Raw genomic sequence first — 15625 nt, 5'->3', positions numbered from 1 at the left:
CCCACCCCCTCGTCCCTTAAAACAGGAGGAGGGGGACGTTTAGGGCGCTGGGTTTCAGTAGGGGTGACAGTGGGGTTTGAGGTGAAGTTGCTCTGCTCTGGTCTTCCTGTCTCTTGAGACTCCTCTGGCCTGGCTGCCTCAAAATCAGCTGGCACTGGGACACAGGGCAGAGGGCACACTCACACAAGACGCTACACACGAGTAGCAGCAGCATGTTAGGAGCATCAACAGGACAGTGCTATTATCTATGCGATAATACCAAAAGTGGAAGTGATCAGAGATGTTAAAGGGAAAACAGACGTTGGAGGAAAAAGGTCAACTTCATGTGCTGAATCAAGGGATAAAGGCAAATAATTAAAACCATGAACAATGTTGACATGGTAAAGATAAAGATTTAGATCGCTAACTACCAAATCATCATTTTACCTGGTGGAGCCTCAGGCCTCTTTGGCTTAATGATAACTTTGGCCCCTCCTCCGAAGACTGCAGCCCACACCCGGTTATTGAGGGGATGTGCTGCCAGGCGGAAGAGTTCATTGCTGCTGTGAGTGCCCAGGCCATGGATTAGCAGGGAAAGATAAACTGCCACAACAGCTTCACACAGGAGCACACTGAGCTTTGGCTGGTCCTCGTCCCTCGCGGATGTCAACAAAGAAATCAGGGACGACACACCTGCAGAAAGGGGAAGCACATCCAACGTGATAAACGCGCAACAGATTAACCCCTAATTTACACAAATAACTTTCATGGGCAAACAAAAACACACTCTCAGCACCATCGAGAACCCATTTATGAAACCTTTTCAGGATGGCGTGATCAGTCTCTTTCTTTCCATTTCCTTCCCAGAGGCCACTGAGCTCCTATTATAGAACACCATCTGCCTCTCTGCATAAACACAGACTGCCTGCTTTGCTCTGCGCTCTCTCTCGTCCTGCTCTTCACATTTTCACAAAATACTGTCCTTGATGGTCGCACATAAAGCCATTTTCCCCATCCTATGCATCGGTGAGGATCCTCAAATATGACTTCAGTTTCATTTTGTAAAACTACAAATTAGAGCAAATGTGTTTAATACAATATTATATTCTAATCCAAATTTCTCTCTTTAGTCAGAATCAAACCAACTCCTAGAAAAAACACCACTGGCTAGTAAAGTAAGAGGTCTTATTACCTGGCCACTGTGCAGGGGCAGAGGTGGGAGTAATATGCTCTTCAATGCTTTCTGTGCGGAGTCGTTTCCTCTCACTGAGCAAAAGGCCCTGGTAAACCATCCCTGTAAACTGGTTGGCCTCGGTTTGACTGCTGCAAAGCAACCAAAACATTAAACGATAAAGTCACAACAGTCCAAACCATGCATATTCAACATTTTGTTAAATATATTTATTCTTCTTTCATAGTGTGAAACTCAAAGATACAAATGTCTGATCAGACCTGGAGTCAGACTAAGCTACACAAGCACAGCATCAAAAGCAATAGTACTTAACTACTAAATAGCGATGAGCGTGTACTTTGAGCACAAGGGTAATGTGAAGCCAGTTTTGGTTTCTGGATGTGTTGCAATGCACGTGTTTACCTGTAGCTGTGACTGTCACACAGTGCTTGATAGATGCAAGCAGACAGAGATGCTGCTAGCGTGTGCAGAGCGCTCACCTAAAAACATGAACATCATTTTTCATTATTCATCCCCAAACTGAACAACCAGACAGTAGGACTTTCAGTCAGCTTAAAGTTAAGTTAGAGATTTTTTTTCAAGTACTGACCCGATCGTCCATGATGTCCGGATGTGGTGGGGTCTCCATGAGTGTGATGGTGTAGAGGATGTCGTGTATGTGATTGCTGAGGTGGAGAACAGGGTTGGCTATGACCGTCTTGGTGGGGGCAATGTAAGCAGATAACAGGGGCAGTGTAGTAGGCAGAGGCAAAGGGGACTGCAGCTGCTTCACTGTGGTCTCCTACAGAGGATGACAAAAAGTGAATTTGCCTTCTCTGTAAACTGTTTTGTACTAATAAAAAACATAAACATATATAATGACATATGTATAAATGTACATGCATACCTGCTGGCTCTCCTGCAGGAGGAACAGAAGCTCCATGCGAACAGAGGTGACTCCGCCTCCCTTGGCTCCATGAAGGCTGCAGTAGGATAGAAACACTCTGAGCAGGGCCTGGTTCTTCCTCAGCCATGCCTTGCGCCTCTCAGAGTGCTGCTGTTTGGCCTGAAGCCGGCGGCGCTCCATCTGATGACGCTCATAGGCTCCAGCATCTGTTCGCTCCAATACGTCATCTGATATGTCCACCGATGTTGAGCGTTCTCCCCAGCGCTCCACCTCTGACTCTTCCTCCTTTCCTTCCACCTGAGTTGATAATGTTTATGGTAAAAAAAATAAAATAAATTACAATGAACCAGAACTGAAAAAACATTTTTAGAAACATTCAGCAGTTTTTAAAATAGGCTAAAACAACATCAAATAATATTAAAGTCCACCTTGTAGTTGCAGATTTTATGCATGGCTGCTATCTCCTTCTCCAGCCAGTTGTAGAGCTGAAAGCGGAGCTTCCCTCCGTCTACCTCAAAGCCTGTAGCCAATGTACGCAGCTCTGTCATGAGGATCTTCAGACAGGCACGGAACTTCAGCTGCTCTGCTATCACGTCGACCTCCGACTCGCCCTGAAATACATGCGAGTGACTTAAAGGAAAAAGACCATGGTTTGTAGTCTCCTTGAATTTTATATTTGGGGCCGACCCAATTTGCAAATCAAGCCCAAAAACACTCTCCGACACCTTTGCTGCAGATTTCCACCTTTTGGAGAAGACCCCACCAAAATAAATATGTTTTTCTTTTCTCTTTTCTCATTCAAGAAAACTACATCTGAATGAGAGTCGGGCCTTCACAATTGTTTTTTTTTTATTTATAATAATGATTAAATTACATATCCTAATAAACGTTATCCTCTCCTGGCTGAGTGTTCAGGCAGGTCTTCTTTGATGTGTTAACTCCAAATAAAAATCCTTTAAATGTAACATTTTGGTTTGTATCTGTCGTCTCCTATATGCCCGATTTTTCCTGTTTTGGTATTGTGCAACCAAAGAAAAAAACAATAAAATAAAATCTGAGATCTCCACAATTACTCAAGGAGATTCTAGATATTATTGCTACCTGTGAGTCCTCTCTTTGCAGTTTCTGGCTGCCTTTTCCTGAACCTTCCTCTCCTTTGGTTTCCAGCTCTGGTTTCTTCATGATCAGACCATCATCGTCCTCTTCCTCATCATCTTCCTTGTCATCTCCCCAGTCCAGCTTCAGCTCATCTTCCTCTACCTTCACCATAGGCTGGCTCCAGTCCAACCCACCAGTGCCATCATTTCCTCCCCAGGCCTGTGTCGGTGCTGCTGGAGAGCCCCAGTCCAAACCTCCCTGAGTGCCATTTTCCAAGGGTTGGCTTGTGTTTAAATTGGCCTTGGATGAAGCCTTGCTGAGAGGCGATGAGCCAGACTTCTTGCAAACCTTGGGGATCTTGGAAAGTACTTCCAGAGCTAAAACTGGGCAGCCCACCTACAAGATTCAGAGATTATATAATATGTATATGAACTTTTGTTATATAATCTCTGCATGCATGCTTTTGTAGTTATCAGAATGATACACAGATGAATTACAATTATTTTTCTTATTGTACCAAAGTGGATTTTTTTGTCTACAATGATGATTATATAAAAGGCATGACATCAAACAGCGACAGCTAAGGCCTAAATCTGAATCCTAAATCCACAAACCCTGGTGGGTCAAGCAAAAATGTTAGTTTCTTAGTTACAGCTTATCTAACTTCCTTCATATCACACTCAATGACATCCTGGCTGGGTTAATGCAACATGTAATTGAGAGCCTCAGAGTATAGCTTTTATTCCAGTCTAATTTTTCCTGTTGTAACACTGCTACATTTAATTTCTCTTTAGAGGAGTAGAAAGAGCAAATTCAGCAGATCTTCATGGAGCAAAAATACAATAATGTTCTGTGATCGAGCCCAACAACAATATCATGACTTATTAATGCATTTCTGCTAAACTACAAGGCAAAAATATTATTTCTCTTTCCCTGTGAAATTGTATGCAACTGCAGTAAACTGTGTGTAACAAATTTTGCATCCTTTGATAGTGGAAGTTGATTCTTGTGTAAAGCTGTTTGCTGTGTTTGTGATTTATTTATGAAGCTCGTGAACATCACGGTTTCACCCTATCCTGTTTACCCTAGTCCTGTGATTTCAGAGGAAGCAGTCTGGACATTAAAAATTGATCATCAGTTACAGGCACAAGCAACAAAGTGCACTTGAATTTAAAGGCTAAAATGTTCTTTGCTAGTTGTGTCAGAAGGCGATGATTTCACTAATCTTTTACTCTTGTCCTTACCATTTTAATGTTTACTTCAACTGTAACTGGCTCACTTTATACTACATATTTATACTTACACATATAATGTACAAGTTCCCAACTCCATCAAAAGAACTGGATTGGAGTAAATAGCTAGATTAGTATGGACTCACCTTGAAGTGTGCATTGGCCGTAGTGAAGAACAGTTTGCGCTCTATGAGGTTGATCTCGTCTGCGCTGCTCTTTTCAGCAGTGAGGCCTACTGTTGTTGCTGTGCCCGCTGGATTTGCAAAGTGGCGGCGAATGATCAAAGGGTGTGTCCTTAAGTAGTTATAGAAGCTAAACACCACAGGGTTGCAAGCCTTAACCATCACATCTGATGCACAAAAATGGAAACAAAAGGGAGAAAATATTTATTTCAGGTGAAAGCAGCATGAATAATGCACAATCCGCTTTTAGTGGAACGTGCCGTTTAAAAATCACTAAAATGTCTTCAACCAACTAACCAGGATTCTCATCGTCCTCTTTTGGGATTCGCTCCAATAATGTGTCCAAGGCTCGCGTGTAGTCTTTCATGATCCAGTAGGCTATGCTGCGGAGGAACGGATCGGGGTGCAACCTGGAACAGTGGTAACCACTCCCGTCCCTGTTGCAGCCCAAGACCTTCTCATAAAGGAGGCCTTGGCAGGTAGATGAATTCTCAAAATCAGCCTCATACAGCCTTGCTACTATCATGGCTAACTGGAGATCCTCCATCTTCTCCAGCAATACCTAAACACCATGAAACAGCATGATGAGTTAACAGTGCAGTTTTTTTTAAAGAAATAACAAGCCAAGTGCAAAAAGTTAATGATTTCTGCAAGGTACAAACAGAAACTCACACTTCCTATCTGTATATTTTGACTGTGTGGTGAGAAAAATCTAGGCCAACAAAGACTATGTGCTACTGTTATGCATCTTATTATTAATATAATTTAGGCTTCGCTTTAGTGATTTAAAGGCTGAAGAATATCCCACTCTGTCATCAACATATTTCTGTACCAATACCACCTTAAAGAGAGACAACTTTATGATATTGCTGCTGCAAGTTACACTGAAATATGCTGCTGGAGTAAACACAGCATCAGTAAGTTGTCTGTGCACTATTAAAAGTCCTCAAACCTCTATGGCATCTTTGAGGGAACCAGCCAACAGGAAGAAGGCAGCCGACTGTTCAAAGCGCTGCTTTCCCAGTAGGGAGAAAGCATTTTTGAGAGCTGCCTTTCGCCAGCGGTCTTCACTGAAGTTGTTTTTGAAGAACTGAGTCATCTTCTCATCATGCTGAGACCTGAAAGAACAAAGCCACAGAGACTGGTATCCTATTCTGCTTTAGTAAGAAAATTCACTTAAAACCTCTTGTTCTGAACATTGGAAAAATTATTCAAATTAATTATGTGTTTAGAGAAAATGTCCAACCTGAAGAGTCCCCACAGGACAGCTTTCTTCTTCATGGCCAAGTAGAACAGGGCAGCATCTAAAGGGTCATTTTGCCTCTGGAATGCAGCTTTTCCCAACTGATTATAAATAAGCAATAGTCCTTATTTAGTTATTTCTAAAGAGTTATCAATATTTACCAATTGCTTTGATTCATAAAGTCTTTACAGTAACTCCTAGCTGTTCAATATTTATTAGAAATGGAAAACTCCTGTAGGAAATTAATTACATTACAGAGTAAACTGGGTGGTAAGTTTCCTTTTCTAGTTCATATACTCACCTAGAAACTGAGGCAATATCTGAGTAAAATGACATTTTATACAGATATTGCCATAATCAGCATTACATTTTGATTTTTATGTATATAAATACACATATTTATTCTGGTACCTTCTCCACCATTTTCCTCAGAGTGTTGATGTTTCTTATCCACCAACCCACACCCACGGCCCGGAGCTCAGACCACTGTGGGTCGCCTCTCTGCATTGCTGGGATCATGTTCAGCAGCTCTTCCTCTGCCTCTGAGTGGAACGCCCATGCAAAGTGACACGTTGAGAGGCCTGCAATAGAAGCAGATAGTTGGATCGGGGATAGTGAATAATAGGGATAGTGAAAGGAGAAATATACCCCATAACTGTCATACAAAACGTTTTGTATACTCGTCTCACAGCAGCAGCACCATGAGCAGAGTACTTTACCTTGGTGGAGCAGCTGCATGCGGTAGAGTGGGGGCAGAGAGGTGAGCAGGCAGGTATGAAGACGCATGGCGAGCAGGTACCTTAGTCCACACTCATCAAGAGCCTCGCCACCTACACAAATACCAGCAGTTGATCAGTTTTTTCCCCCCCACAGACCACTCAACAAGAGGGCAAAGACCTTTAAACTCAAGTATCACTTCAGTTCATGTGATCCTGTCACACAATAGGTCTCCAGTCCTTGAACCTTCTTACCCTCTTCTCTGCTTACTTAGCACAGGAACAACCTGCTAATGTCTTCCTCACAAAAGACTAAATAAAAAGAACGAAAAACTGAAGATTTGATAGCCAAGATTTGATAGCTGGCGAATGACTCAAGAAAAGTATTCCTTTCCTGTTTGTTAAAAACATTTATTTAACTTTAATGCAATATTGGACCGATTTGCTAGGTTTCAATTAAATACCAAGACTTAGAACCAATTTGCTTGCTGAAAATATGTATAGCAGGACTGAGGAGGGGGACCATAATCAACTTTTACTGCTGGAGTGCAATATCAGTAAGGATGCTGTTATGACTTCTTTTTAAGGAATACAGTGTTTATGCCACATGTCAGATGTATTATATTGTACACAGTCTCCTGTACATATAAGTATGACTGGAACACACACAAACTAGACAGACCTGTGTACTGTTGATCAGTGGAGCTTGCGACCTCAGCACTTGTGGTTGCAACAGTATCAGCCAAGGCCACCAAGAACATCTGCTCTAGGCGGGTCAGGCCTGGAAGGCTGGAGTGCATGAGGTGACTGGACAGCACCTGGACACAAATGAGAAGAAAGCAAGTGAAGCAGAGAACTGATAAACAAATATTACTTCTCTATAAGTAGATTTTTATGTAAAGAGAAGCCTATTTTTTATTTTATTTTTACCTGAGCATGTTCTGGTCCAAAATAGGTAGGCCCATATTGAGAGAGGTTAATAACTCGGGATTTTTTCTCTGGTTTATCTGTGGCAAAGTTTACAAAGTCATCCGTGGTAACTGTTGGCACCTGTTAATGCAGGAAGAGAACGATTTAAAGACCTTACACGCAGGTAAACCTTTAACAACAAAATCTGTTCAAGTCTCAACTCTGCCTACCTGGAAGAGGTCAGCATACTGGTCCTCTGTGGACTTTTGGGCTGCCTCACCATCAGTCCCTTTAGTTCCCTTAGCATTCTCTTCAGGTCCTTTATAAGAGGTGTCTAGGTCAGCCAACATGAGGGAGTACAGAGGCAAGGGAGGGATGGAGTTGATCTCTGTGTAGTCCCTGCCTCCGTCACGGCCCGACACTATGGTGTCTTTTGCTGTGCTGCCAGTAACGCTGATTGTCCGAGACAGATGTCTCCTGGCTCCGCCCTCACCTGCCTCCACATCCCTAACCACAGCGACTTCCCCAGCAATACATTTTACCAGGTGGGCGAGGATGGCCTGACACACACAAAAAAGACCAAGACTTTATTAAAATCGGCTAATCCGCATCACATCGTGTGAAAAACACTGAATAAGAACTCACTAGATTTCACTTGGATGAGGTAGAAATGGACTCACCTTGGCACGCCGAACTCTGCCCAGGTCCATGAGTTCCAGCAGCTGGGTTGGATGGTACTGAGGCAGAGTTGGGGACAACGAGTGAGCTGCTTCAAAGAGTCCTCCTTCTTGAAGTCCTGCCGGGGCACGAAGGGCCTCATCTACTGCAGTACTCCCCTCAAACACACTCTTTGACCTGGCCCTCCCTTCAAAGATGGAGGAGGACACTGTGCTTTGACCTCCGGCTATGTCTGCTGATGAAAGGTTGCCTTCTTCTCCCTCACCGGGCTTCTTGTCCTGATGCCACTGTGCATACACATGCATTTCACAGTCCATGCCCACCACTAGGATGCCATCCCTTACCCAGGAAAGGGAGACCGGCAGCGATGGGGTGCCATCCACAGATGACAGGAGGTCAATGGTCCGAAGCAAGATCCAGCGTGAGCGGATCCCCTGTTTGATACTGCCCCCTAGAGGAAGGGTGATAACAGCTACACCCTCCTTGCTGCTAGTCTGCTCATTGACCACGCCAGAGATACGGCCATACATAAGAATGTTGGAGCCCACTCCCACAGTGAGGATGTGCGATCCATCCTCCTTTGACAGCCAGTCCAAGTGCACGTAGTGCTTAATGTTGGGTGAGCTATGGTCTCTGCTCATGTACAAGTCAGACCTGAGGTGAAGAAAATGAATAACCTATCAGACATACAAGAAAAACACTTAGTCTGACATAATATGATAAACGTAATAGTTCCTGACCTGCTGTAGACAAAGAGATTTGAGTCCACACTGACTCTTGGATCCAGGGTGGAAGAGGGTCTGGCGAAATCATCCAGGTGGACAGTTTGCTCTAAAACCCACTCTGAGCCACCAGTAGACTCACACTCGTAGATGGACACATGCATAGAGAAGTCTTCTCTGGAACTTAGACTCTGAGGACAACAGAAGACCATTTGATTTAACATGACTGCTGTGACAAATCAGTAAGACAGTAAGGCTCTTAATTATACTTTTTACATGCACCTTAACACTAAATACACGGACTTGCTTGTAAGCCAGACTGCTGATGTTAAACCTGAACTTATTTTCACTTCAGTGACATCTAGCTAGTTTTTAATCCCTTCTAACTAATGCTGATCATTTCTAGATGCAGCCCAAATGCAAAACTTGATCATTTTCCACTTTACATAAAAGTAAAATAATATGCAGACACAGGGCATTAGTATCCATTAATGGGAGAGTCCAGGGTCCAGCCAAATGATGTTTCTTTGCCCAATTTACATTTTTATTGCATTTTTCTTTCACCTCAAGGTAATTTCCACAATTTCTATGCTGCTAGTTTTTTTTTTGTGGTATAATGCATTCACAATACAATGACAAAGCCAAATTCTAATTTCCTACCTGTCCTTGTCGTAGCTGTTTGAAAGCCACAGCCAGCCTGCCGATGTAAGAACACGACACAGCTACAGGCCGGCCTGACACACACACAGCACTGTTGTTGTCCTCCTCTTCATTCATCAGAGCCCAGGGCTCCCAGCGGTACACCCGGTTGTCCTCGCCATCCATACCATTCCCATCATCACCCTCCACAGCACAGTGCCAGAACCGCACTCGGGAATCAGAGCAGGTTGTAACAATCAAGTATGGAGCCAGGCACACGGGGTAAATAGAGGAGGAACTCAGATGTCCTGGTAGAAAGAGGAGACAAAATGAAATTTAAGAATATTTTTCTTTAGCATATTCTTTCATTTAAACCCATCAGGAAACTCATTTCCTCAAAACTGAATGATAAAGACACACAACCTATTGAACATACTGTGTCTACAGGCATTGAATTATTACAGTAGGTAAGGACAGGTGAAATGATGCACTAACTTATGTGTAAAAAGAAAAAAAGAGTTTTTACTAGTGCTGTCAGCGTTAATCTGTCAGCTGCACAGCGTCAACGCGTCAGCGAGGTTAGCTCGTTAATGCATTAGCGCTGTGCAGCCCCACGCATAGGGCGACCCGCGCTAACTCGCTAACGGAGATTTACCGCGTTAATGCGGTTATGGCGTTAACGTCATTTTAACGAGATTAACGCTGACAGCACTAGTTTTTACACATCAGCAACAACAGCATGGTTATACTCATAAGTTTATATTCCAACCTGCAGATGGGGTCGCCCTAGTAACCTCCACCCCATGAGGAAGGTCAAGGCGTTTGCTGTAAACCAGCTTTGAGCTGAGGATCAGTTTGCTAGCAGATTGCAAGTTAGCTGTTGAAGTTGACCGTGGCAGGGGTCTGACAGGAGACGTCTCTGGAGATGAGTCAGCATTCACAACTTGATTGGGAACCATCAGTTGGCTCTGGAAGCTGTAATCTGGGCTTGGCTCATCTGTACACAGAGGCAACACATCAGAAGAGACAAGTTAATCTAAATTAAAAAAGCAGACTTCACATTATTTTTCAATTTCACCTATAAATGCTTTGCTTCACGCACCAAAACACTTACCCACACAGGCCTGCACAGACTTAAGATGTAGATGCCACATCTGCAGAACAGAGTTCCTGTTGAGATCCTTTTCTATCACCACCAGGAAAAACTTCTCAGAGAAGGGAGGAGGTTGGTAATCTGGATAGAGTAAAATGCAGTATTATCGTCATCTAATGACAACTGGGTTGTAAAATAGGAATAAATAGACCGACACAGAGTTTAACAGTGTGCTATACCTCCCCCAGGTGGAAAGGCTGGTGTGTTTGCTTCTGGTTCTTTCTGGGGCTTGTAACCTAGAATGAAGTCCTCTTGGAAGACGTGTAGCAGTTGTGTACTGGCTCCACACTGGAGGCACATGGACATAGCATCACACAGTTTACTATATCTATTGATCAGAAGGTTTCAGTAGTTCATGCCAAGAATTTTGGTCTGTTATTGATCTGAAGTGGGTGAGAAAAAATACAGAGCAGCTGCTAACCTGGTTTGTAATAGCGTCCAACTCTATGATACAGCCGGGTCTGGCTGTGGACTGCTGGCTGACGATATTGAACACTTCGCCCACTAGTTTCTAAAAAGAGATATACAAGGAAAAAATAAAACACAATCTACTTTGTATTTCATCATACTGCATTTCATTTAAAACCATTGGAGTGGTAGAAAGTGTTGCATAATATTTTTTATATTGTACAGAGGAATGAAGTCTGGAAATTGTTATAAGGGCATGAGGAAAACACATATTTTGCTTCAAAAACAACATGGCCACATGTCCTATAAATTCAGGATCTGTGTGGCTGATGTAATAGGTGTTAGGTTATTTAAAAGCTGGCCTATAGCAAAAGTTAACATCTGTGAATAATGTGTGTATTTGACAGCTGCTGTGTTTTATGGTTGGTGTACACCTAAAAGCCAAACATAGCCAACAAAGCAACACATAAGCCTGATTTTAACTCAATTCTTGATCCTTCATGACAAATTCTAAAGTTCCACAGTGTGAATAATGAAAACCCAGATACATTCACATAAACCTTAAACAAAAACTATCACATTGCAGTGAGCAATAACAAAACAGTGCATATACTCACAGATGTTTCAGGATCTGACAGCTCATCCAGTAGTTTCCTGGCATCCACAACAGCTTGATAGAGACGCAGGTTTTTACCATCTGATGCCACGAAGCAGGCACTGGCACTGTTACAGTAAGTTCCTGTTAGACACAACACAAAGATTGCAGCCTTAATATTGGGCAATGCACATAACTCTGAAGGACATTCATAAATGGAGCCATCCAAGAAAACTTATTCAAAGAGCAATAATCGAGACAAACTAGATTGAGAATGGGTTTGAATTAGAAAGTGTATATTGTTTTTTTTTTTTTTCAAGACTTATGGCATCAGTATCAATAAGACAGAAGAAAACTGCATTTTGACCGCAAAGCTGGAACATACTGCTGATTTGTTTGCTACTGCTGGAACTGAGTAGCTGTGACAGTTGTTCAGTATTTCCTGAGAAATTCTGAACTTAATATCATCCTGCCACCTGGACAAAAAAAACAAAAACTGAGTGCAGCAAGAGTCTCAGGAAGAGTGAAATTTTCCCTCTTAATCAAAATTATTGTTATTAAGCTACTTATAATAATAATAATAATAATAATAATAATAATAATGATAATAATAATGATAATAATAATAACAACTCAAAAATCAGCTTTATATAAAAATGTACGGTATATTTACCAAGTACAGTGCTGGGTACTAGCGTGGGTAGCCAAGCAACATTGCTGAAGGCAGAGGTGTGCAGAGAGTTGATACGGGCCAATTCTGAGACGCCTCCAGTGCAGGACAGGGGTCCAATGTGGTCCACTCGCCACAAAATCAGCTCACTGTAGATGGCGTTGGGGTCATGGAAGGTCCTTGTAGCTGCATTACGAAGCTGCTTCCTTAATAATGGATAACAGTTACAATTACTAGCCTATCACCAGCAAGCTAAACCCATTATTGACTGCTTCAGTTCTCTACCTCTACTCCATGCTATACCTGGGAAGACCCTTTGGTAGGGGAAAGGTAGGAGGCTGCTCTCCTTCCAGACTTCCAGGGGCTGAGGGAGGGGTGAGCAGGGCATTGTGGTGAGAGGAGGTCAGCAGCAGCGGCAGCACTGTGTGACAAGCTTGGTCGTTCAGATGGAAACGATGGCCGCAGTACCGGAACTTATGAGATACTGTCAGTACATTGGAGAAGTCAGAACGCTCTGCAAATGTCACAGCCCACTGCAGACAGAGGAATCAAAGCTTTTGTGAGGGAAACAAAATATGCAAAAAACATCAAATTATAGTGTGAACTGCAAAATGATAGACTGTCTGAGAATTGTGTCAAGCCTGTGGGAACATCTTGGGCTAAAGTGGCAATTTATCAAAACATGTGAGCAATGCCCTCAGAAAGAAGAGCGAGGTTAACCTCAACCTTGTACCTGGTTAAGAGATCCATCAACATGCTTGGAGACCATCATGACAGCTGGACTAATGTGAGGGTTGGGAGGGGAGGTCACAGCAGCAGAACTAAGGCCAGCTGAGGCTGAAGCAGAGTGGGACACATGTTGGACTATCCTTCCCTGCTTGCCTACTCCAGCGCTTACACCCTCAGTCAAAGTGCAGGCATACATGAGGATGTTTTTACTCAGTGAGTTGGCATCTCCTGTGGGAAACGCCACCGGAATACGGGAGGAGAAGGACACCTGGAGGAAAATAAGAAACAGTTGCGAATATTTTCTTCAGTGTCTTAACCCTTAAGAGATCCACCTATCAGTTTAAATCAACATAATAGTTCAGCTTCCTAACGATATTCCTTTTTGGCTTACTCATCTGTGCTAAACCAACTCAAACATGTATTTAACTTGTATTGTGTAGATATGTTTTAATATTAGAGCATTAAAGTCTTTTCATACTCTACTGTATTTTTGCAGTCAATGCAAAAGGGATATTTTCGAACAAATTTAAACATCTGTGCAGCTGAAGCCCAAAATTCAGTCCTTTTAAATTTAATGTCCTGTTTGGTCTTTCTTAGAGGAGTGCTGCTCTTTCTAGGACAGCCGGATGCTACAGTGCAAGCTTCTCGCTGCATATCAAAGTGAAAATTAGGTGAAAAATTACTTGGGCTCTAACTTGATTAAAATGACAAAGACTTCATTCAGTAAGTTATAACAGCTTTTGCTAATTAACATTAATTCTGTGGGTAACTTGATAAAGCGCAGAGTACACTCCATAATTCTCTATTGGAGAAAATGAAAAAATATATTCTGAATGTCAAATACGACTGGAGGAATGCTGAGTCAATTTATATTTGAGAAAAAACAGTCACACAGTTTGTGCTGTGAGCAAGGTGTGTACGAGCAAGTAAACAACTGAATTCAATTTAAAACAGAAAAGTTACAATTTAGGAAAAGAGATTATGATTTGCTTGAAAAATGTTTTTCATATTCTGAATTTTTGTGCACACCTGAACCTGTCTGAAGATGCCCTGGTTGAATTCGTCCAAGTATTTCACATGCCAAACCAGGAAAGATCCATCCAATGGATGGATGGTAAACAACATGTCCGGGCTCTTGTTCCACTCTGTGATCAGAGTCTCCATCTTCCTCTCTAGCAGCATGGAAGGCAGAGGCATGCTAGAGCTGGATCCTGGGGAGGATGCCTTGGTGCTTCCCTGCTCCCCTGACTCACCCTCTTCTCCTTGCTCTGAGGATGCTTTGTCAGACATCTCATCCAGGTCTGGAAAAAACAAACAAAAACAAAAAATTATTTAGTCTTATACGTGTCCTTTAACATGGTACGTTTTAAGCAGCATTATATATTGTTAGCCTGGTCATACCAAAGTCAAACTTCATAGGGGATCCTTCAGGATCCAAGGGGTCCTCAGTAGTTTGGTCCAGCTGTTGTTCAGAGAATTTACGGAGTTGCAGCATAAAAAGGTCCATGGATGAAGTGAAGCTAAGATCCTTATTATTGAGCCAGTGAACCACAAAGCCTCCGCCACCTGTGCCATCGTCTGGGTTAAACACTGCAGAGTCAGCTAGCACTGATGGGATATCTGACAGACAGAAACATGGCAGGAGCACAAATATTACACAAGCTTAGATTAAGTTTACAGCTCCATTCAAAGTGCACATTGATTCATTTTAAAACCCAGTCCAACAAAAAACACTACCTGTGTTGGGATTAATACTGGCCGAGATATGGAAGTGACACAGGGCATTGGCATGATGAGCGATATGGCGGTGAGTGTGTGCATCCTGTGTGCCCAGCTGAGAGGGCAGCAGCTCACTGTGTGCCACTAAAGCAGAGGACCGTCGCCGGCCACGGCGCAGATGTTTTAGGTGGTGGATTGACTAATTAGAGAGGGAGCACAGGAATAAAGGCAAGAGAACAGGTCCGTGTTATTCCTTTCTGAGAAATATTCAATTTTTTGGTTATTTATGAATTATTTCTGCTGAGATTGAACTAAGTGTACCTCCAAAGCATGTTGGATCTTGTCCTTATTGCCTGCCAGGCCTGGCAGGCTAGAGCTGAAGGACTGTGTGTTCTCAGTGATCTGTCCACCAAGCAGACTGTCTTCAGGTAACAGGGTCTCCGACCATAATCTACACACTCCATCCTCACAAGATGTCAGCAACACATTGCACACTGAACCCCTAGAAAATAACAGAAGAATGTAATCATCCCTCAGTAGTTCTTTTTTTGATTCATTTTGCCTTTATTAAAAATGCTCAGCCAAAACACATTTTAGGGACACAACAACAATTTTTTATAACAAGAGTTAAGTATGCATACCCCATGACCAAAATAAAATTATTGCTGGATGCCCAGTTACCGAACCACATTTTTAACCAAGTGTGCTGAATATCTTTCTGGCCTAGTAACGCATATCACTCAAAGGAGGCAAAACCTCATTTTATAGCCAAAACATTATGTCTGGCTTTAAAAGACAACAAGCACGTACAACAAAAGTGGACAAATAAACACGTTTACAGCATATTATGTGTGTGATCATGTGTGCTTTCTTAC

The 15625-nt window shown here is 42.6% G+C and overlaps 1 protein-coding gene across 5 annotated transcripts in view; it reads right to left on the bottom strand.

The window, feature by feature from the left end:
* Window positions 1–15625, bottom strand: part of dmxl2 (Dmx-like 2) — a 39442-nt gene that overhangs the window by 14017 nt on the left and 9800 nt on the right. For all 5 annotated transcript variants that reach the window (XM_063472764.1, XM_063472778.1, XM_063472784.1 and 2 more), the window contains exons 8-38: window positions 15072–15252; window positions 14769–14949; window positions 14433–14651; window positions 14061–14332; window positions 13036–13299; window positions 12606–12835; window positions 12306–12508; window positions 11655–11776; window positions 11051–11140; window positions 10809–10917; window positions 10591–10710; window positions 10246–10473; window positions 9498–9784; window positions 8856–9028; window positions 8118–8769; window positions 7668–7997; window positions 7459–7578; window positions 7211–7346; window positions 6532–6642; window positions 6224–6393; window positions 5816–5913; window positions 5522–5687; window positions 4867–5131; window positions 4534–4736; window positions 3159–3551; window positions 2486–2668; window positions 2058–2354; window positions 1761–1952; window positions 1574–1650; window positions 1172–1302; window positions 427–672 (exon numbers count right to left, since the gene is read on the bottom strand). In XM_063472764.1, the coding sequence (XP_063328834.1) occupies window positions 427–672; window positions 1172–1302; window positions 1574–1650; window positions 1761–1952; window positions 2058–2354; window positions 2486–2668; window positions 3159–3551; window positions 4534–4736; window positions 4867–5131; window positions 5522–5687; window positions 5816–5913; window positions 6224–6393; window positions 6532–6642; window positions 7211–7346; window positions 7459–7578; window positions 7668–7997; window positions 8118–8769; window positions 8856–9028; window positions 9498–9784; window positions 10246–10473; window positions 10591–10710; window positions 10809–10917; window positions 11051–11140; window positions 11655–11776; window positions 12306–12508; window positions 12606–12835; window positions 13036–13299; window positions 14061–14332; window positions 14433–14651; window positions 14769–14949; window positions 15072–15252 (6449 nt within the window). The remainder of the gene's footprint in view (window positions 1–426; window positions 673–1171; window positions 1303–1573; window positions 1651–1760; window positions 1953–2057; window positions 2355–2485; window positions 2669–3158; window positions 3552–4533; window positions 4737–4866; window positions 5132–5521; window positions 5688–5815; window positions 5914–6223; window positions 6394–6531; window positions 6643–7210; window positions 7347–7458; window positions 7579–7667; window positions 7998–8117; window positions 8770–8855; window positions 9029–9497; window positions 9785–10245; window positions 10474–10590; window positions 10711–10808; window positions 10918–11050; window positions 11141–11654; window positions 11777–12305; window positions 12509–12605; window positions 12836–13035; window positions 13300–14060; window positions 14333–14432; window positions 14652–14768; window positions 14950–15071; window positions 15253–15625) is intronic.

Source organism: Pelmatolapia mariae, linkage group LG1 (assembly GCF_036321145.2).
Source record: "Pelmatolapia mariae isolate MD_Pm_ZW linkage group LG1, Pm_UMD_F_2, whole genome shotgun sequence".
Classification (NCBI taxonomy): domain Eukaryota; kingdom Metazoa; phylum Chordata; class Actinopteri; order Cichliformes; family Cichlidae; genus Pelmatolapia; species Pelmatolapia mariae.
This window is presented reverse-complemented; position numbering and strand designations above follow the sequence as displayed.